The sequence below is a fragment of the Oncorhynchus keta genome, chromosome 28 (genome assembly GCF_023373465.1).
Source record: "Oncorhynchus keta strain PuntledgeMale-10-30-2019 chromosome 28, Oket_V2, whole genome shotgun sequence".
In the NCBI taxonomy this organism is placed as follows: domain Eukaryota; kingdom Metazoa; phylum Chordata; class Actinopteri; order Salmoniformes; family Salmonidae; genus Oncorhynchus; species Oncorhynchus keta.
The window spans coordinates 9,388,923-9,411,773 of record NC_068448.1 but is presented as its reverse complement, the minus strand read 5'-3'; the positions used below and the strand labels follow the sequence as shown (position 1 = coordinate 9,411,773).

Here is a 22,851-nt window from a genome sequence, read left to right as displayed (position 1 = left end):
ACCCAGTGTTTATATGGGTTGAGGCCACACCCAAACCCAGTGTTTATATGGGTTGAGGGCACACCCAAACCCAGTGTTTATATGGGTTGAGGGCACACCCAAACCCAGTGTTTATATGGGTTGAGGCCACACCCAAACCCAGTGTTTCTATGGGTTGAGACCACACCCAAACCCAGTGTTTATATGGGTTGAGGCCACACCCAAACCAAGTGTTTATATGGGTTGAGGCCAAACCAAGTGTTTATATGGGGTGAGGCCACACCTATATGGGTTCAAGCCACACCCAAACCAAGTGTTTATATGGGTTGAGGCCACACCCAAACCAAGTGTTTATATGGGTTGAGGCCACACCCAAACCAAGTGTTTATATGGGTTGAGGCCACACCAAGTGTTTATATGGGGTGAGGCCAAACCAAGTGTTTATATGGGGTGAGGCCACACCTATATGGGTTCAAGCCACACCCAAACCAAGTGTTTATATGGGTTGAGGCCACACCCAAACCAAGTGTTTATATGGGTTGAGGCCACACCCAAACCAAGTGTTTATATGGGTTAAGGCCACACCTATATGGGTTCAAGCCACACCCAAACCAAGTGTTTATATGGGTTGAGGCCACACCCAAACCAAGTGTTTATATGGGTTGAGGCCACACCCAAACCAAGTGTTTATATGGGTTGAGGCCACACCTATATGGGTTGAGGCCACACCCAAACCAAGTGTTTATATGGGTTGAGGCCACGCCCAAACCAAGTGTTTTTTTGGGTTGAGGCCACACCCAAACAAAGTGTTTTTTGGGTTGAGGCATGTTGCACACAGATTTTGCTTTTATTGAAGAGTTTAATCACAGAACTCTGGGTTCAATCTTAGTACTTGTTTCTTCTGGGTCTTTATCAGTGAAAATAACATTGACTCCATTTTGATTGACTCCATTCCAGTTCAAGGCACTATGGTCAGGAAGCCAGTTACTCATGGTCCTCTCTGTCACGGCTGAAGATTTCATGAGGACCCTGTTGTTAATTAATGAAGAAACACAATCAAATACTAGTACATCTATGATGATGAACTCACTTGCGGTTTGGTTTAAAAGCATGATGTTGTTGTTTTCCCCCCCCCAAACTAAACTACAAGATGTGTGTGAGCAATATGCGTGGGTTTTGTGGGATTTGATTTGTGGGATTTGATTTGTGGGATTTGATTTGTGGGATTTGTATAGGCATATTGGATGACTATTTGAATCTGTTCACACTCTTTCATTTAACTTTTCATCAGAATACTCTGATTTAAAAAGAAAAAAGTACAATACTTCTGTCATCAGCTTCTGTGTGTCGTTTACACATCGCAGTTTTGTGATATAGTCTATTCCCAAAAGTTTTTGTATAAAAGCAGTTCATGCTAGACAAATGAGTCAATTCTGTGACTACTAAAAATAGAGAACCACACATTTCTTTGGCTAATAAATTCACATTTCATGAAGACTGATTGCCTCACATATGAATCTGAAATTAAAAGAACAGATCATATATTATTTTCTCTCTCTCTCTCTCTCTCTCTCTCTCTCTCTCTCTCTCTCTCTCTCTCTCTCTCTCTCTCTCTCTCTCTCTCTCTCTCTCTCCCAACTCCCTCACTTCTCACTTTCCTCAAACACATGTCTAAAGATTCAATGAAATAGATTTATGTCTAAATATTCCATAAATTTTCCAAGATCATATGAAGTTCCAATTCCAAATTCATTGGAGGTTTCAGAGTGATGTAGCAGACCCGCGTATACAAGCGGAAGCAGCACCTCGGGGGTTAAACGTTTTTCAACATCCAATGCATTCTGGGATGTAGCATGAAACACAATGGCGGCGAAACTCAATCATTTGCAACTTTTTGTGGTTTATTATTCGCTTATAGCAATATTGCTACAAATTAGTCTAACGTGTGCTACAAAGTTAACGTGGGACGACAATGGCTACATTTTATATTGTCCTTGCATGGGTAATTTGATCAACTTTAATCGGAAGCATTTTAACGTTAGATACTCTGGTGTCCTTGATGTCTGATGTGTAACTAGCCCGGCTTCGTTTTCCTTGCAGTTAATTTATTAACGCAGGTGTTATGTATTTATCTATCTAGATTTGTATTTTCCACAAATAAATGTAGTGTTTAAAGTTCGTTGCTAATGGGACCAATTTTCGTTACTCAGGTCGATTTGGAAACCAAGCCGACCACTTTCTGGGTTCTTTGGCATTCGCAAAAATCCTGAATCGCACACTGGCAGTTCCCCCCTTCATAGTGTACCGGCACCACGCGCCACCATACTCAAATGTAAGTGTATGAATCATGTTTCCTGGTGTTGATCTCACCAGTCCCTTTTTTTTTAATCCACGAAGTGAACAAGAGCACACTTTGGGAGAAAGGACAGAGAATTGTGATGCAGAGATGATCACATCTCACACTCACAGCTGTGTCTCCCCCTCAACAGGTACATGTCCCCTACAGTGAGTTCTTCCAGCTGGAAGCCCTGACCCACTACCACCGTGTGGTAAGCCTGGAGGATTTCATGGAGCAGCTTGCCCCAACACACTGGCCTAAGGGACAGAGGGCAGCCTACTGCTTTGAGTCAGCTGCCCAGAGGAGCGTGGACAAGAAGTCCTGCCCCATGAAGGTGAGTGTTGTGATTGAGGTTCAGAGAGTCGGAGATAACTGAGCCAGTTGCTCAGGTATTGAGCCTGGTTAGTGAAAGAAGAAAAAAAAACGTTGAAACTGGTCAAGAAAGATTATATAAAAGCCAGGTCCTGGAACAGAGGCCATAGCTTTGGCTCTATTGTCTTTTATATAGTTAAATTACTTATAAGAAATGAATTGATTTAGTGTTGTTAATGTTAATGAAAAGAATGCCATGGCAGAGCAGAACACTGCCCCCTGCTGGAATATTACTATAACTGTATTTTACATTAAAATCTCTTCCATATCATCTATTTCTCATGTTTACCACCTTAGTGGTGAAAAATCATAAGATCTGGTATAAATGTCATGTCAAGCCTTGCTCATGGGGTGTTATGAACCATCACATGCTGTCATTATCAGGACGGGAATCCTTTTGGTCCGTTTTGGGACCACGTAGGAGTGGAGTTTGACAGGTCTGTCCTGTTTGACGGTCTGTCCTTCAGTTCCTACCACCAACCTCATTGGCTCAACAAGTAAGTCTTTGTGTTTTACTGTGAGTGAAACATAAGCATGTTTTTTTTGCTCAACTTACTGGTGATATAACAGAATAATTACACCTCGTATTACCATAACCAATCTATTACATTGAATGTAGTTTTACAGGGACGGTGCCCATTAATGAACATCACTGTAGAAGTGCAAGTTTTAGCCAGCCAGCTAATTTTCATCTGCAGTCCCAAATTCCTTGGCTCTGTGGTTTCCCCTGTGCAGGTTTCCTCCGTCAGAGCACCCTGTCCTGGCCCTGCCTGGTGCCCCGGCCCAGTTCCCTGTCATAGAGGAATATGTGGGTCTACAGCGGTATGTAGTTTGGACGGAGAGGATGGTGCAGGAGGGACAGGAACACATTGCTGCTCTGCTGCCCAGGCCATACGTGGCCATACATCTAAGGATCGGCTCTGATTGGGTGAGCAGGGAACACACACATACACACATGGATAGAGACACATACACACATAGTCGACAGAATAAAAAATGATTATTTATTGACATTTTCAATACTTTTTTTTGGCTGCCCAGACCCATTCTGTTTACCTGTTCTATTCCCTGATTTAATTGTCCTTTTAGGTTAATGCCTGTAAGCTGCTCCAGAGTGGGGATACTGGGCCTCACTTCATGGCCTCTCCTCAGTGTGTGGGTTATAACCGTCACACCGCTCTGCCCCTCACCATGACCATGTGCCTCCCTGACCTGGCTGAGATCCGCCGGGCCCTCAAGCTCTGGGTCAAGAAAACCTCTGCCCGTTCTGTTTACATCGCCACGGACTCAGAGTCCCACCTCGCTGAGATCCAAAAACTCTTCAAGGATAAGGTGAGCTTTGTTTGATTTATTGATTTTATTTGTCAGTTTTCTATACATACATACATACATACATACATACATACATACATACATACATACATACACGCATACATGCACGCATACATGCACGCATACATACACGCATACATACATACATACATACATACATACATGCATGCATACATACATTCATACATACATACATACATACATACACGCGCACATACATGCATACATGCATACATACATGCATACATACATACATGCATACATACATACATACATGCATACATACATGCATACATACATACATGCATACATACACGCATACATGCGCACATACATGCATACATACATACACACATACATGCGCACATACATACATACATACATGCATACATACATGCATACATACATGCATACATACATGCATACATACATACATACATACATGCATACATACACGCGCACATACATGCATACATACATACACACATACATGCGCACATACATACATGCATACATACATGCATACATACATGCATACATACATACATACATTCATGCACGCATACATACATACATACATACATACATACATTCATGCACGCATACATACATACATACATACGCATACATGCACGCATACATGCATGCATACATACATGCATACATACATACATACATACATACATACATTCATGCACGCATACATGCACGCATACATGCACGCATACATGCATGCATACATACATGCATACATACATACATACATACATACATACATACATACATACATTCATGCACACATACATACATTCATGCACGCATACATACATACATACACACATACATACATACATACATACATACATACATTCATGCACGCATACATGCACGCATACATGCACGCATACATACATACATACATGCGCACATACATGCATACATACATGCATACATACATGCATACATACATGCATACATACATGCATGCATGCATGCATACATGCATGCATACATACATACATACATACATACATACATACACGCATACATACATGCATACATACATACATGCATACATACATGCATGCATACATACATGCATGCATACATACATACATACATACATACATGCATACATACATGCATACATACACGCATACATGCGCACATACATGCATACATACATACACACATACATACATACATACATACATACATACATACATACATACATACATGCATGCATACATCAATCACCACCTTCCGGAGACAGCTGAAACCCCACCTCTTCAAGGAAAACCTAGGATAGGGTAAGTAAGGGTAAGTAATCCTTCTCACCCCCCCAACAAGATTTAGATGCAAGTGGCTGTTCCACTGGTTGTCATAGGTGTTTGCACCAATTTGTAAGTCGCTCTGGATAAGAGCGTCTGCTAAATGACTTAAATGTAAATGTACATACATACATACATACATACATACATACATACATACATACATACATACATGCATACACGCATACATGCATACATACATACATACATGCATACATACATGCATACATACACGCATACATGCGCACATACATGCGCGCATACATACATACATACGTGCGCACATACATACATGCGCACATACATACATACATACATACATGCATACATACATGCATACATACACGCATACATACATGCATACATACATACATACATACATGCATGCATGCATGCATACATACATGCATGCATACATACATGCATACATACATGCATACATACACACATACATGCGCACATACATACATACATACATGCATACATACATGCATGCGTACATACATACATGCATACATACATACACGCACACATGCGCACATACATACATACATGCATACATACATGCATACATGCATACATACATACACGCACACATGCATACATACATTCATACATGCTTGCATACATACACACATACATGCATACATACATACACGCACACATGCGCACATACATACATGCATGCATACATACATACATGCATACATGCATACATACATACACGCACACATGCATACATACATTCATACATGCTTGCATACATACACACATACATGCATACATACATGCATGCATACATACATACATGCATACATACATACATGAAGACATGCATACATACATGAAGACATGCATACATACACACATACATGCATACATACATACATGCATGCGTACATACATACATGCATACATACATACACGCACACATGCGCACATACATACATGCATACATACATGCATGCATACATACATGCATACATACATACATGCATACATACATACGCGCACATACATGCATACATACATTCATACATGCTTGCATACATACACACATACATGCATACATACATACATGCATGCATACATACATGCATACATACATACATGAAGACATGCATACATACATGAAGACATGCATACATACATGCATACATACATACATGCATACATACATACATGAAGACATGCATACATACATGAAGACATGCATACATACATGGGAAGACATGCATACATGCATACATACATGAAGACATACATACATACATGAAGACATGCATACATGCATACATACATGAAGACATGCATACATACATGAAGACATGCATACATACATACATGAAGACATGCATACATACATACATACATTCATGCACGCATACATACATACATACATACATACATACATACATACATTCATGCACGCATACATGCACGCATACATGCATGCATACATACATGCATACATGCATGCATACATACATGCATACATACATACATACATACATTCATGCACGCATACATGCATACATACATACATACATACATACATACATTCATGCACACATACATACATTCATGCACGCATACATGCACGCATACATGCACGCATACATACATACATACATACACGCGCACATACATGCATACATACATGCATACATACATGCATACATACATGCATACATACATGCATGCATACATACATGCATGCATACATGCATGCATACATACATACATACATACACGCGCACATACATACATACATGCATACATACATACATACATGCATACATACATGCATACATACACGCATACATGTGCACATACATGCATACATACATACACACATACATACATACATACATACATACATACATACATACATACATGCATGCATACATGCATGCATACATACATACATACATACATACATACATACATACATGCATGCATACATGCATGCATACATGCACACATACATACATACATACATACATGCATACATACACACATACATGCATACATACATACATGCATACATGCGCACATACATGCATACATACATACATACATACATACATACATACATACATACATGCGCACATACATACATGCGCACATACATACATACATACATACATGCATACATACATACATACGTACATGCATACATACATGCATACATACACGCATACATGCGCACATACATGCATACATACATACATACATGCATACATACATACATGCATACATACATACATGCATACATACATACATGCATGCGTACATACATACATGCATACATACATACACGCACACATGCGCACATACATGCATGCATACATACATACATGCATACATACATACATACATGCATACATGCATACATACATACACGCACACATGCATACATACATTCATACATGCTTGCATACATACACACATACATACATACATACATACATACATACATACATGAAGACATGCATACATACATGAAGACATGCATACATACATGCATGCATGCATGCATACATACATGCATACATACACACATACATGCGCACATACATGCATACATACATACATGCATGCGTACATACATACATGCATACATACATACACGCACACATGCGCACATACATGCATGCATACATACATACATGCATACATACATACATGCATACATACATACACGCACACATGCGCACATACATGCATACATACATTCATACATGCTTGCATACATACACACATACATGCATACATACATACATGCATGCATACATACATACATGCATACATACATACATGAAGACATGCATACATACATGAAGACATGCATACATACATGAAGACATGCATACATACATGCATACATACATACATGCATACATACATGAAGACATGCATACATACATGAAGACATGCATACATGCATACATACATGAAGACATGCATACATACATGAAGACATACATACATACATGAAGACATGCATACATACATACATGAAGACATGCATACATACATGAAGACATGCATACATACATACATACATGAAGACATACATACATACATGAAGACATGCATACATACATACATGAAGACATGCATACATACATGAAGACATGCATACATACATACATACATGAAGACATGCATACATACATACATGAAGACATGCATACATACATGAAGACATGCATACATACATGAAGACATGCATACATACATACATGAAGACATACATACATACATGAAGACATGCATACATACATACATGAAGACATGCATACATACATACATGAAGACATACATACATACATGAAGACATGCATACATACATACATGAAGACATGCATACATACATACATGAAGACATGCATACATACATACATGAAGACATGCATACATACATACATGAAGACATGCATACATACATACATGAAGACATGCATACATACATACATGAAGACATGCATACATACATACATGAAGACATGCATACATGCATACATACATGAAGACATACATACATACATGAAGACATGCATACATACATACATGAAGACATGCATACATACATGAAGACATGCATACATACATACATGAAGACATACATACATACATGAAGACATGCATACATACATACATGAAGACATGCATACATACATGAAGACATACATACATACATACATACATGAAGACATGCATACATACATACATGAAGACATGCATACATACATACATGAAGACATGCATACATACATACATGAAGACATGCATACATACATACATGAAGACATGCATACATACATACATGAAGACATGCATACATACATACATGAAGACATGCATACATACATACATGAAGACATGCATACATACATACATGAAGACATGCATACATACATACATGAAGACATGCATACATACATGAAGACATGCATACATACATGCATTCGGAAAATATTCAGACCGCTTGACCCTTTTCCACATTTTGTTATGTTACAGCCTTATTCTAAAATGGATTAAATAAAATATGTTCGGTGTGCCAATACAGAATGGTGTGCCAATACAGAATGGTGTGCCAATACAGAATGGTGTGCCAATACAGAATGGTGTGCCAATACAGAATGGTGTGCCAATACAGAATGGTGTGCCAATACAGAATGGTGTGCCAAGCTTGTAGCATCATACCCAAGAAGACTCAAGGCTGTAATCACTGCCAAAGGTGCTTCAACAAAGTACTGAGTAAATGGTCTGAATAGTTACAGCACAAGTCAAAGGTTTGGACACACCTACTCATTCAAGGGTTTTTCCATAATTTTACAATTTCATACATTGTAGAATAATAGTGAAGACATCAAAACTATGAAATAACACATATGGAATCATGTAGTAACCAAAAGTGTTATACAAATCAAAATATATTTGAGGTTCTTCAAAGTAGCCACCCTTTGCCCTGATGACAGCTCTGCACACTCTTGGCATTCTCTCAACTAGCTTCACGAGGTAGTCACCTGGAATGCATTTCAATTAACATGTATGTAAATGTAATATTTCAGTATTTTTTATTTATTTTTTATGTGCAAAAAAACAACTGTTTTTGCTTTGTCAATATGGGGTATTGTGTGTAGATAACTATGTAATCAATTTTAGAATAAGGCTGTAACGTAACTGGAAAAAGTCAAGGCGTCTCTGAGTACTTTCCGGATGCACACAGGACATCTGTTTTTCGCACGTGTTACACTGTTGGTAAACATGCTTTGTTTGTCTACTGCATGTTCAGTGTATCGTCTGTTTGTCCACTGCATGTTCAGTGTATCGTCTGTTTGTCTACTGCATGTTCAGTGTATCGTCTGTTTGTCCACTGCATGTTCAGTGTATCGTGTGTTTGTATACTGCATGTTCAGTGTGTCGTCTGTTTGTCTGTCCATGCCCAGGTGAAGGTGGTGAGCCTCAAGCCGGACTCTGCCCAGTTGGACCTGTACATCCTAAGCCAAGCTGACCACTTCGTTGGGAATTGTGTGTCCTCGTTCTCTGCTTTTGTCAAACGAGACCGGGATGTCCATTCCCGTCCGACGTCTTTCTTCGGAATGGACCACGCTGGAAAAATGTACAAGAAACAGGAGCTGTGAAGATTTTCCGTTTCTGGGTCGTCCATTCTGAAGAAAGATGACAAATGGCTTTTCAATCTTGGGTGAGGACTTGGACAGTGCATTGTGGGAATGTGATCTACTCCATCCTCATATTACACAGTGGTGTAGTAATACTTTTTTAGGGGGGGACTCAGATCGCCGTTCGCTGTGAATAAAGTAACACTTTCAATGCATGTTACCTGCAAAAGGTAGGTAAAAAATAAAAAAGTTGCGTAAACTGCGTTTCCTTGGGTTTAGCCTCTAGTACACCACTGCTATTAAACAATCAGTTACACTATTACATAACTCTTCAGAGCATCAAGAGGGTGTTCAATGTACACAATACTTTCTATAGCCACAGCTACATATGTCTCAATTTGCATAGCAGCCAAGTTAGCAGGAGCTCAGATCACCCTGTTGAACCCTGGGTGGGTAAGACTTCCAGTGTCCCTGTCTGATCCTGTGCTCCAGCTCTTACGTGTTGCTCTCCCTCCCTCCTATGTAAAGGTGACCTGGTGGATGAGGGTGGGAAATATCCCTCTCAGGAGTGTAGTAACTCATCCTGCAGATACTAGTTATAAAGGGGAGGTTGACAGTCCTCCTCCTACATTTTTCTAATGTACGTATGTAAATGATTACTGTATCAGCTTTTGTAATCGGTTTCTGATATTTTTGAAGAGTTGTACCTGCTAGCTAGTTGTATTATTGCTCTGTGATGAAAATGACTGGGAACATGACATTTATGCAAATTAACCCTAAAATGTGATGACTGAGCTTCCTCGGTTAGATAAATGGAGAAGATTCAGGCTTCACTGGTGAATTACATGTCTGTAGCCTTGAATGAAACCAGTTAATGCATATTCTCGCTTTTGACATGTTACATTTTTCAATACATTTCTTTGAATAACATTTTCAAAGTTATATTGATCCAATTTTGTAAGAGACATTTGCTCCCTATTTATTATGATTGGTCTTCAGCTGTTACCTAGGAACATGTTGCTAGGCTACTCCATACAGTAGCAGGACAAAGACACTGATTGGCTATGATGTCAATATCTTAGGCTGAACATTCCAGGAGTAGTTGCTTCATACCCAAGAAGACTTGAGGCTGTAATCACTGTCAACGGTGCTTCAACAAAGTACTGAGTAAATGGTCTGAATACTTACAGCACAAGTCAAAGGTTTGGACACACCTACTCATTCAAGGGTTTTTCTTTATTTTTACAATTTTCTAGATTGTAGAATAATAGTGAAGACATCAAAACTATGAAATAACACATGGAATCATGTAGTAACCAAAAAAGTGTTATACAAATCGAATAGATTTTATTTAATATTCTTTAAAGTAGCCACCCTTTGACAGCTTTGCACACTTTTGGCATTCTCTCAACCAGCTTCACAAGGTAGACGCCTGAAATGCGTTTCAATGAACAGGTGTGCTTTGATAAAAGTTAATTTGGGGAGTTTATTTTGTTCTTAATGCGTTTGAGCCAATCAGTTGTGTTGTAACAAGGTAGGGGTAGTATACAGAAGATAGCCATATTTGGTAAAATACCAATTCCATATTGTGGCAAAAACAGCTCAAATAAGCAAAGAGAAATGACAGTCCATAATTACTTTAAGACAGGGTCAGTCAATCCATAAAATATTAAGAACTTTTAAAGTTTCAAGTGCAGTTGCAAAAACCATCAAGCGCTGTGATGAAACTGGCTCTCATGAGGACTGCCACAGGAAAGGAAGACCCAGAGTTACCTCTGCTGCAGAGGATAAGTTCATTAGAGTTACCAGCCTCTGAAATTACAGCCCAAATAAATGCTTTACAGAGTTTAAGTAACAGACACATCTCAACATCAACTGTTCAGAGGAGACTGCGTGAATCAGGCCTTAATTGTTGAATTGCTGTAAAGAAACCACTACTAAAGGACACCAATAAGAAGAGACTTACTTGGGCGAAGAAACACGAGCAATGGACATTAGACTGGTGGAAATCTGTCCTTTGGTCTGATGAGTCCAAATTTGAGATTTTTGGGTCCAACCGCCGTGTCTTTGTGAGAAGCAGAGTAGGTGAACAGATGATCTCCACATGTGTGGTTCCCACCGTGAAGCATGGAGGAGGAGGTGTGGGGGTGCTTTGCTGGTGACACTGATTTATTTAGAATTCAAGGCACACTTAACCAGCATGACTACCACAGCATTCGGTAGCAATATGCCACCCCATCTGGTTTGTGCTTAGTGGGACTATCATTTGTTTTTCAACAGGTCAATGACCCAGCAAGATGGCGCTGACAGAGATGGTTGCCTCACTTCGAGTCCTTAGGAAACTATGCAGTATTTAAAAAAAAAAAAGTATTACACTGTCTGAACTATAAGCACAAGCATTTCACTACACTCACATTAACATCTGTTAACCATTTGTATGTGACCAATAAAATTGGATCTGATTTGACACACCTCCAGGCTGTGTAAGGGCTTTTTGACCAATAAGGAGAGTGATGGAGTTCTGCACCAGATGACCTGGCCTCCACAATCACTTGACCTCAACCCAGTTGAGATGGTTGGGAAGAGTTGGGCCGCATAGTGAAGGAAAAGCAACCAACAAGTGTTCAACATATGTGGGAACTTCTTTGAGACTTGGAAAAGCATTCCAGGTGAAGCTGGTTGAGAGAATGCCAAGAGTGCGCAAAGCTGTCATCAAGGCAACGGGTGGCTACTTTGAAGAATCTCAAATATATTTTGATTTGTATAACACTTTTTTTTGGTTACTACATGATTCCATATGTGTTATTTCATAGTGTTGATGTCTTCACTATTATTCTACAATGTAGAAAATAGTTAAAAAAAAAAAAAACTTGAATGAGTAGGTGTGTCCAAACTTTTGACTGGTACTGTATATATTTCTTATTATTTACACCGCATTATTTCATTTTAGGGATCTTTATTATCCACCCGCACAGAAGGTGGCAGAATGCACGTATAATTGTTGTGAATGCCATTATACCTAAGAAGAAGAAGATTGGCTGTGACGTTGAACGCATCTCTCCGTTCCATCCGGGATAGTTTTCTGGGATGCGGTTGACGGCTGCGGTAATGGCTGACTGGATGGAAGTACTGGATTAAATGGTAACTAGCTGACAACGTTTACTTTTGTCACGGATGTTGCCGTTTTAATAATATCCGGGAAAAAATGAGTTTCGCCAGAATTGTGTGCTTGTTCTTGTAAACTGGACAAGGAGACGCCTCCATCATCCAAAATACACCGAACTTGTCCTCTGAGGATGGCTGTTTTTTTTTTGCCGTTGCTAGGCCGTCTGATGGGTTGCTGTCCCGGGTCTTTGTAAACCAGCCGGATAACTAAATCTAACATCGTGTTGGGTGACGTGAACATATTTATCCAGTTTGCTTGCTGTGTTCTCGTAAATATTGCTAATTGTCACAATTAGCAAACCGAAAACCTGTAACCATTGATTTTTCATTTGCATCAATCAACTAACGTTAGCCAACTCGCTAGAGTAGCACTGGAAATGGCATTAGGTCTGTTTCGTAGCTATCGCTAGGCAGTACTGACTGATAAATACCTAGATAGCTTGCCAAAGAATGTGACATTTTTAGCTAAGTTCGTAGCCCATACATTTACAACGTTTTGCTGGCGAAATGGCCTAGCCTCGCTATATATATGAAAGTATGTGGACACCCCTTCAAATGACTGTATTCGTCTATTTCAGCCACACCCATCGCTGATATGTGTGTTCAAATAGAGTACACGGCCATGCAATCTCCATAGACAAACATTGGCAGTAGAATGGCCTTACTGAAGAGCTCAGTGACATTCAACGTGTTGCTGTTATAGGATGCCACCTTTCCAACAAGTCAGTAAATCAATGATTGGTCTGCTAGAGCTGCCCTGGTCAACTGTAAGTGCTGTTATTGTGAAGTGGAAACGTCTAGGAGAGACAACGCCTAAGCCGCTAAGTGGTAGGCCACACAAGCTCACAGAACGGGAGTACTGAGAGCATAGCAACACTCACTACCGAGTTCCAAACTGCCTCTGGAAGCAATGTCGGCGCAATAACTGTTTGTGGGGAGTTTAATGAAATGGGTTTGCATGGCTGAGCAGCCATACACAAGCCTAAGATCACCATACGCGATGCCAAGTGTCGGCTGGAGTGGTGTAAAGCTCACTGCCATTGGACTCTGGAGCAGTGGATACGTGTTCTCTGGAGTGATGAATCACGCTTCACCATCTGGCATTCTGACGGACGAATCTGGGTGTTTTGGCGGATGCCAGGAGAACGCTACCTGCCCCAATGCATAGTGCCAACTGTAAAGTTGGTGGAGGAGGAATAATGGTCTGGGGCTGTTTTTCATGGTTCAGGCCCCTTAGTTCCAGTGAAGGGAAATCTTAACTTTACAGCATACAATGACATTCTAGCTGATTCTGCACTAATGCTCTTGTGGCTGAATGGAAGCAAGTCCCCTGCAGCAATGTTCCAACATCTATTGGAAAGCCTTCCCAGAAGAGTGGAGGATGTTATAGCAGCAATGTTCCAACATCTATTGGAAAGCCTTCCCAGGAGAGTGGAGGATGTTATAGCAGCAAAGGGGGATCCAACTCCATGTGTATGCCCATGATTTTGGAAGGAGATGTTTGATGAGCAGGTGTCCACATACTTTTGGTCATGTAGCTAGGTAACTTTAATTCTGTCTCAGATGACGGCTTAGCTAGTTACCAGCAGTATCTTTGATCTTGTACTCTGTCGTTAACCTAGGTAGCTGGTCTTGTTAATGTTAGCTTGCTAGCTAGCTGCTACAGTATCTAACACCACTGTAGTCAGTAAGCTAGTTTGAGGCACAGTGCACAAACTAAGGTCTTCATAAGAAAACAGTAACTAAACGTGTTGGGAATAGCTATTTGAACATCAGCATATGATAATTTCTTTATCTTTTTACAGGTTCTGATGCTGGCGGGTCTGATATTGTGAACTCAGACTTGTACAGTACTTGAAGGACATAGACACAAGGCCAGTTTGTCTGAGAATCCTCACGATGTCTAAGACCAGAGAGTCGGTCAAGGTGGTGGTTCGCTGTCGACCCATGAATGAGAAGGAGCGAGCAGCTAACTTTGAGAGGGTGGTGCAGGTGGATGTGAAGCTGGGCCAGGTGGCTGTGCGAAACCCCCGGGGGGCTGCAGCCCACGAACACCCCAAGGTCTTTACATTTGACTCTGTGTACGACTGGAACTCCAAACAGGTGGATCTCTATGATGAAACCTTCAGGCCCCTGGTAGACTCCGTTTTGCTTGGTTTCAATGGGACCATATTTGCGTATGGCCAGACGGGTACAGGAAAGACCTACACTATGGAGGGGGTGCGCAATGACCCAGAGAGAAGGGGTGTAATCCCCAATTCCTTTGAGCACGTCTTCACACACATCTCCCGCTCCCAGAACCAGCAGTACCTGGTGAGGGCCTCGTACCTGGAGATCTACCAGGAGGAGATCAGGGACCTGCTGTCCAAGGACCAGTCCGGCCGGCTGGAGCTGAAAGAGAGGCCAGACACAGGTGTATATGTCAAAGACCTCTCCTCCTTCGTCACTAAGAGTGTACGAGAAATAGAGCACGTGATGAACGTGGGGAACCAGAACCGCTCTGTGGGCTCCACCAATATGAACGAGCACAGCTCCCGATCACATGCCATATTTCTTATTACCGTCGAGTGTAGCGAGCTGGGCGTCGACGGAGAGAACCACATTCGAGTGGGCAAACTGAACCTGGTGGACCTGGCTGGCAGTGAGAGGCAGACCAAGACAGGAGCCCAAGGAGAGCGCCTGAAGGAAGCCACCAAGATCAACCTGTCGCTGTCAGCCTTGGGGAATGTCATCTCTGCCCTGGTGGATGGCAGGAGCACCCACATCCCCTACCGCGACTCCAAGCTCACCCGCCTGCTACAGGACTCCCTGGGGGGCAATGCCCGCACAGTCATGGTGGCTAACATCGGACCAGCATCTTACAACGTGGAGGAGACACTGACCACATTACGCTACTCAAACCGGGCCAAGAACATTAAGAACAAGCCCCGCGTCAACGAGGACCCTAAAGATGCTCTGCTCAGGGAGTTCCAGGAAGAGATTGCTCGACTCAAAGAACAGTTAGAGAAACGCTCAGGGAAGAAGAAGAAGAAGAGGAGGAGGAAGAAGGGGGTTGGAGAAGCTGGGGATGAACTCGAAGAGGACACTGAGGATGGAGAGACGACGGAGGAGGAGGAGGATGATGGTGTAGAACCAGCTGATAAAGTGGGTGCAGATTATTGGCGTGTACAGCAGGAGAAGTTGGAGAGGGAGAGAAAGGCCATCATGGAGGATCACAGCCTGGTGGCGGAGGAGAAACAGAGGCTGCTAAAGGAGAAGGAGAGGAAGATGGACGCCCTCAAAAAGGAGCAGGAGGCAGGCGAGATGCTGACTGCCAAAGTCAAGGTGAGGAGACTACGTTGTCGTCCTTTTTCATGGTCTTTTACCCAAACCATTTTTGTGTTTCATTCTACCTGTTGTCATGATTGTTTCCCCTCCATGATTGTTTTCCCCTTTTGATGGTCGATTGTGTTTCCCCTTTACCCAAACCATTTTTGTGTTTCATCACGATTGTGTTTCCTCCTCACGCCTCATGACCTGTTTCGCGCCTCCCTCGCGCCTCATGATTGTGTTTCCCCCTCGCGCCTCATGATTGTTTTCCCCTCGCGCCTCATGATTGTTTTCCCCTCACGCCTCATGATTGTTTCCCCCGCCTCATGATGTTTCCCCTCGCGCCTCATGATTGTTTCCCCTCGCGCCTCATGATTGCCTCATGATTGTTTTCGCGCCTCATGATTGTGTTTCCCCGCGCCTCATGATTGTTTTCCCCTCGCGCCTCATGATTGTTTCCCCCTCGCGCCTCATGATTGTTTCCCCCGCCTCATGATTGCGCGCCTCATGATTGTTTTCCCCCATGATTGTTTCCCCTCACGCTCATGATTGCCTCATGATGATTGTTTCCCCCTCACGCCTCATGATTGTTTCCCCCTCACGCCTCATGATTGTTTCCCCCTCACGCCTCATGATTGCGCCTCATGATTGTTTCCCCCTCACGCCTCATGATTGCCTCATGATTGTTTCCCCGCGCCTCGCCTCATGATTGTTTCCCCTCACGCCTCATGATTGTTTCCCCTCACGCCTCATGATTGTTTCCCCCTCACGCCTCATGATTGTTTCCCCTCGCACCTCATGATTGTTTCCCCCTCGCTCCTCATGATTGTTCCCCCTCACGCCTCATGATTGTTTCCCCCTCGCGCCTCATGATTTGTTTCCCCTCACGCATGATTGCCTCATGATTGTTTCTCACCCCTCGCGCCTCATGATTGTTTCCCCTCACGCCCCCTCACGCCTCATGATTGTTTCCCCTCACGCCTCATGATTGTGTTTCCCCCTCACGCCTCATGACGCCTCATGATTGTTTTCCCCTCGCGCCTCATGATTGTGTTTCCCCCTCACGCCTCATGATTGTGTTTCCCCTCACGCCTCATGATTGTGTTTCCCCTCACGCCTCACGATTGTGTTTCCTCCTCGCGCCTCATGATTGTGTTTCCCCCTCGCGCCTCATGATTGTTTCCCCTCACGCCTCACGATTGTTTCCCCCTCGCGCCTCATGATTGTGTTTCCCCCTCACGCCTCATGATTGTGTTTCCCCTCACGCCTCACGATTGTGTTTCCCCCTCGCGCCTCACGATTGTGTTTCCCCCTCGCGCCTCACGATTGTGTTTCCCCCTCGCGCCTCACGATTGTGTCGTCTCCCAGGCGATGGAGAGTAAGCTTCTGATGGGCGGGAAGAACATAGTGGACCACACCAACGAACAACAAAGGATCCTGGAACAGAAGAGACAGGAAATCGCTGAGCAGGTAACGTTTGTGTTTAGACTGGGCAGGTAACGTTTGTGTTAGACTGGGCAGGTAACGTTTGTGTTTAGACTGGGCAGGTAACGTTTGTGTTTAGACTGGGCAGGTAACGTTTGTGTTTAGACTGGGCAGGTAACGTTTGTGTTAGACTGGGCAGGTAACGTTTGTGTTAGACAGGTAACGTTTGTGTTAGACTGGGCAGGTAACGTTTGTGTTAGACTGGGCAGGTAACGTTTGTGTTTAGACTGGGCAGGTAACGTTTGTGTTTAGACTGGGCAGGTAACGTTTGTGTTTAGACTGGGCAGGTAACGTTTGTGTTTAGACTGGGCAGGTAACGTTTGTGTTAGACTGGGCAGGTAACGTTTGTGTTAGACTGGGCAGGTAACGTTGGTTTAGACTGGGCAGGTAACGTGTTTAGACTGGGCAGGTAACGTTTGTGTTTAGACTGGGCAGGTAACGTTTGTGTTTGTTTGTTAGACTGGGCAGGTAACGTTTGTGTTAGACTGGGCAGGTAACGTGTTTAGACTGGGCAGGTAACATTTGTGTTTAGACTGGGCAGGTAACGTTTGTGTTAGACTGGGCAGGTAACGTTTGTGTTTAGACTGGGCAGGTAACGTTTGTGTTAGACTGGGCAGGTAACGTTTGTGTTAGACTGGGCAGGTAACGTTTGTGTTAGACTGGGCAGGTAACGTTTGTGTTAGACTGGGCAGGTAACGTTTGTGTTAGACTGGGCAGGTAACGTTTGTGTTAGACTGGGCAGGTAACGTTTGTGTTTAGACTGGGCAGGTAACGTTTGTGTTAGACTGGGCAGGTAACGTTTGTGTTAGACTGGGCAGGTAACGTTTGTGTTTAGACATTCTATTGAGTGTTTATTTCTCTATCTAATAATATTGATTCGCCGACACAAACATTTGACTAATTTGTGTGATTTACACAGCCTTGCCCTTGTTACCGTGACGCTCTGTGTTTGTGTGCAGAAACGCAGAGAGAGAGAGATGAAACAGCAGGTGGAGAATCGTGACGAGGAGACCCTGGAATTGAAGGAGACATACAGCTCTCTACAACAGGAAGTAGACATCAAGACCAAGAAGCTGAAAAAGGTAGGACATTAGAAAACCATAACAAACGACTGTATATGATTCCTTAGAAAGCAGTCCTTTACGTTGTCAGTTTAGCTTACAAAAAGTTCAAAGGAAATTGTGCATAACTTTTTCCTTGTAAATGTGTTTGCTGCACTGAATCAAGGTGTTTTTGTCTCTTCTCTTTGCCTCACTACCCTGTTTTTCTCTCCTCAGCTGTTTGCGAAGCTGCAGGCAGTGAAAACAGAGATCCATGACGTCCAGGAGCTGCACAGTAAGGAGAGACAGGAGCTGGAGCAGACCCAGAACGAGTTGACCAGAGAGCTCAAACTCAAGTATGGAGCCGCCCGGCCGCACCTCGCATTTCTCACACGCAGGAAAAAGAAAACAAACAATCAATATAGTGTATTTTGGTTGTTGCCCTCTGATGAGCAGCGCATGCGCCCCGTTGTGACGAGGAGCGCATGCGCCCCGTTGTGACGAGGAGCGCATGCGCCCCGTTGTGACGAGGAGCGCATGCGCCCCGTTGTGACGAGGAGCGCATGCGCCCCGTTGTGACGAGGAGCGCATGCGCCCCGTTGTGACGAGGAGCGCATGCGCCCCGTTTTTACTTCTGAGTAATTTAGCAGACGATCTTATCCAGAGACTTACTTAGTGCGTTCGTCTTCAGATAGCTCGGTGAGACACCCACACATCAGTCATACTAAGTGCATTGTTCCTCTAACTTAGCTGTCAGATCTAGTTATTGATTGGTCCAGATTAGCAGACTGTACTGTAGTTCCCTCATCCCCCATGACTGCCTAGACTACCTCCTATTATCAATGATAGTACCCTCAAGCTGTTAAGAGGTCCCCTGTCAGCTGCACAGCAGAACTGACCTTGTTGTTCTGTCTGCCAGGCATCTCATCATTGAGAACTTCATCCCCATGGAGGAGAAGAATAAGATTGTGAACAGGGCGTTGTTCGACGAGGAGGACGACCACTGGAAGATGCGTCCCATCACACGCATAGAGGAGTATATTCGCATTTAATTATCCAGTAGAGACATTTAGACATACAAACATGCTGAAAACCATCCTGAATACAAACGCAGGGTTTGGAAGAAGTGGTTGGTAAATCCCTTGTGTGTGTGTGTAGGAACACACACAGATTGTCTTCTTAATAACTGTCTCTCTCTGTCTCCTATCACAGTGACCAGCGGATGATGACCAGGCCAGTGTCAGCGGTGGGCTACAGAAGACCCCTGAGTCAGCACGCCCGCACCTCCATGGTGATGAAGGCTGACGTCAGATACAAGGTATGATGTTCTGTCCTCTCTCTCCTCGGTGAAGGTGACTTAGTCCTTGTCCTCTGGGCAGTAGCAGTCTCCTGACCTCCCCTTTCTCTCTGTCTCTTCCCCAGGCTGAGAATATCCTGATGCTGGAGATGGACCTGCCTGACCTCTGGAGATGGACCTTTCTCTGAGAATATCTGGAGATGGACCTGCCTGACCCTCTCCTTTCTCTCTGTCTCTTCCCCAGGCTGAGAATATCCTGATGCTGGAGATGGACTCTGTCTCTTCCCCAGGCTGAATATCCTGCTGGAGATGGACCCTTTGACCTCCCTTTCTCTCTGTCTCTTCCCCAGGCTGAGAATATCCTGATGCTGGAGATGGACCTGCCTGACCTCCCCTTTCTTTCTGTCTCTTCCCCAGGCTGAGAATATCCTGATGCTGGAGATGGACCTGCCTGACCTCCCCTTTCTCTCTGTCTCTTCCCCAGGCTGAGAATATCCTGATGCTGGAGATGGACCTGCCTGACCTCCCCTTTCTTTCTGTCTCTTCCCCAGGCTGAGAATATCCTGATGCTGGAGATGGACCTTCCTGACCTCTCCTTTCTCTCTGTCTCTTCCCCAGGCTGAGAATATCCTGATGCTGGAGATGGACCTTCCTGCGCGGACCACTAAGGAGTACGAGGAGCCGGTCATAGCTCCCATGGTAGCAGCTGCGTTGGAGGATGCTCTGCGTGAAGAAGATGAGATTCAGGTGGACGCCTCCGGGTTCCACAGCAGTCTCGGACCCACCCAGACCACCAGCACCGGGGCCGGAAGGAAACCAAAGTCTGGGTAAGAGTCTGTCCTGTTCTGTACAAATCAGCACTGGGTTTTGTCAGTTTTTTCAGTAGGGAGTGTTTCTGCCTGTTTTGTGTCACAGATCAAATTGTATTAGTCACATGCACATGGTTAGCAGATGTTAATGTCTGTAGTGAAATGCTACACTCAATACCACAGGGGTATAAAGCAATAATCATGATTTAAAAACTAATGTTTCCACATCAACCCCCCCCAACAAAATATTGATCTTCCTATCTCCTCCAGCCGACCTAAAACGGGTAAGAAGACTGTCACCCCCACCTCTCCATACAGCCCCTCCAGCCCAGGACATCCTTTATACCCACAATCCCGTGGGCTGGTGCCCAAGTGATCACCCCACACCTTTCTGTTTTGGGACCCCGAAGACTGCTTTTTGTTTAGTTTTTCTGCTGAGTCTTGCAGACTGATTTGCAGAGAAAGTGAAGGACACTCAGATTCAAGCTCATTTTATTTTACCTGAGAAAGTAGCTGTTTATGTTTGCGTTTTAAAGAGATTTGTTACAATCTTACCATCCCAAATGGTTTCTGGACCAATACTTTTCTGAGCTGTACGTTTCCTCCTGGGCCCCTCCCAGGTCTGCAGTATGATGGGATGTGGACATGGGGGGTTGACATGATGGGGCACATGACAGCTGTTACATGTCATTGACATGCTGTGTTTCTGTGCTGCATGTCTGTTCAGAAGTGGTTGTGCTTCCTACTTTAGGTTTACAATGGAATGCTGTTATCCAGGAGGTCTGTCTGAGCTTTGTCTGTTGCCCTAGATAAGTGTCGGTACTGTCTGTACTGCATGGTGCAAGTGTACAGGCCGGAGGGTGAAGCACACTACAACACGTTTCTGTCGCGCGGTGGGGACCGGTTGCTGCTGGAATCAATAGATGCTGTTCTTTCTGGCGCACATGATGGATGACGCGACGACAAGGAGAGGATGACTACAGGGGGGGACGGGAACGACGACGACGGGGGGATGAGGATGACGACGGGGGGAGGATGAGGACGACGCGACGACGGGGGGAGGATGAGGATGACGACGGGGGAGGATGAGGACGACGGGAGGACGACGCGACGCGGGGATGAGGATGACGACGGGGGGGGCGGGGGGGAGGATGACGACGGGGGAGGATGACGAGAGGATAGTGGGGAACTAGAGGTCAACACAAACCAAATCTATCAGGGTTCCAAGGTGCCTTTATATTCTCCTACAGGGACAGGCTAAA

General features: G+C 43.5%; 2 protein-coding genes and 1 long non-coding RNA gene across 8 annotated transcripts; all 3 read left to right on the top strand.

The window, feature by feature from the left end:
• The first annotated feature begins 1,798 nt into the window (after positions 1 to 1,798).
• On the top strand, positions 1,799 to 11,414 carry pofut1 (protein O-fucosyltransferase 1). Its single transcript, XM_035760586.2, has 7 exons — positions 1,799 to 1,981; positions 2,190 to 2,311; positions 2,469 to 2,651; positions 3,074 to 3,186; positions 3,425 to 3,617; positions 3,779 to 4,021; positions 10,311 to 11,414. The coding sequence occupies exons 1-7, from the start codon at positions 1,843 to 1,845 to the stop codon at positions 10,503 to 10,505; spliced, it is 1,188 nt and encodes a 395-aa protein (XP_035616479.1). The 5' UTR covers positions 1,799 to 1,842; the 3' UTR covers positions 10,506 to 11,414.
• A 2,053-nt stretch (positions 11,415 to 13,467) lies between these two features.
• On the top strand, positions 13,468 to 22,572 carry LOC118374214 (kinesin-like protein KIF3B). 3 transcript variants are annotated; one of them, XM_052484744.1, is made up of 9 exons: positions 13,468 to 13,625; positions 15,455 to 16,973; positions 18,327 to 18,428; positions 19,403 to 19,525; positions 19,721 to 19,839; positions 20,403 to 20,519; positions 20,696 to 20,801; positions 21,399 to 21,607; positions 21,860 to 22,572. In XM_052484744.1, exons 2-9 carry the CDS (start codon positions 15,549 to 15,551, stop codon positions 21,963 to 21,965), a joined length of 2,307 nt encoding a protein of 768 aa, XP_052340704.1. In that variant the 5' UTR covers positions 13,468 to 13,625; positions 15,455 to 15,548; the 3' UTR covers positions 21,966 to 22,572. The 3 variants fall into 3 exon arrangements, with proteins under 3 accessions (XP_052340704.1, XP_052340706.1, XP_052340705.1); XM_052484745.1 differs by lacking the exon at positions 13,468 to 13,625 and adding an exon at positions 13,717 to 13,877; XM_052484746.1 differs by lacking the exons at positions 21,399 to 21,607; positions 21,860 to 22,572 and adding an exon at positions 21,198 to 21,301.
• LOC127913171 (uncharacterized) lies at positions 18,437 to 19,274 on the top strand. Of its 4 annotated transcripts, none has more exons than XR_008084958.1 (3): positions 18,437 to 18,582; positions 18,705 to 18,756; positions 19,010 to 19,274. It is a non-coding gene; the product is annotated as an uncharacterized LOC127913171 (long non-coding RNA). The 4 variants fall into 4 exon arrangements; XR_008084961.1 differs by having other exon boundaries at positions 18,679 to 18,806; positions 19,061 to 19,274; XR_008084959.1 differs by lacking the exon at positions 18,705 to 18,756 and adding an exon at positions 18,628 to 18,704 and having other exon boundaries at positions 19,036 to 19,274.
• Positions 22,573 to 22,851: the final 279 nt, after the last annotated feature.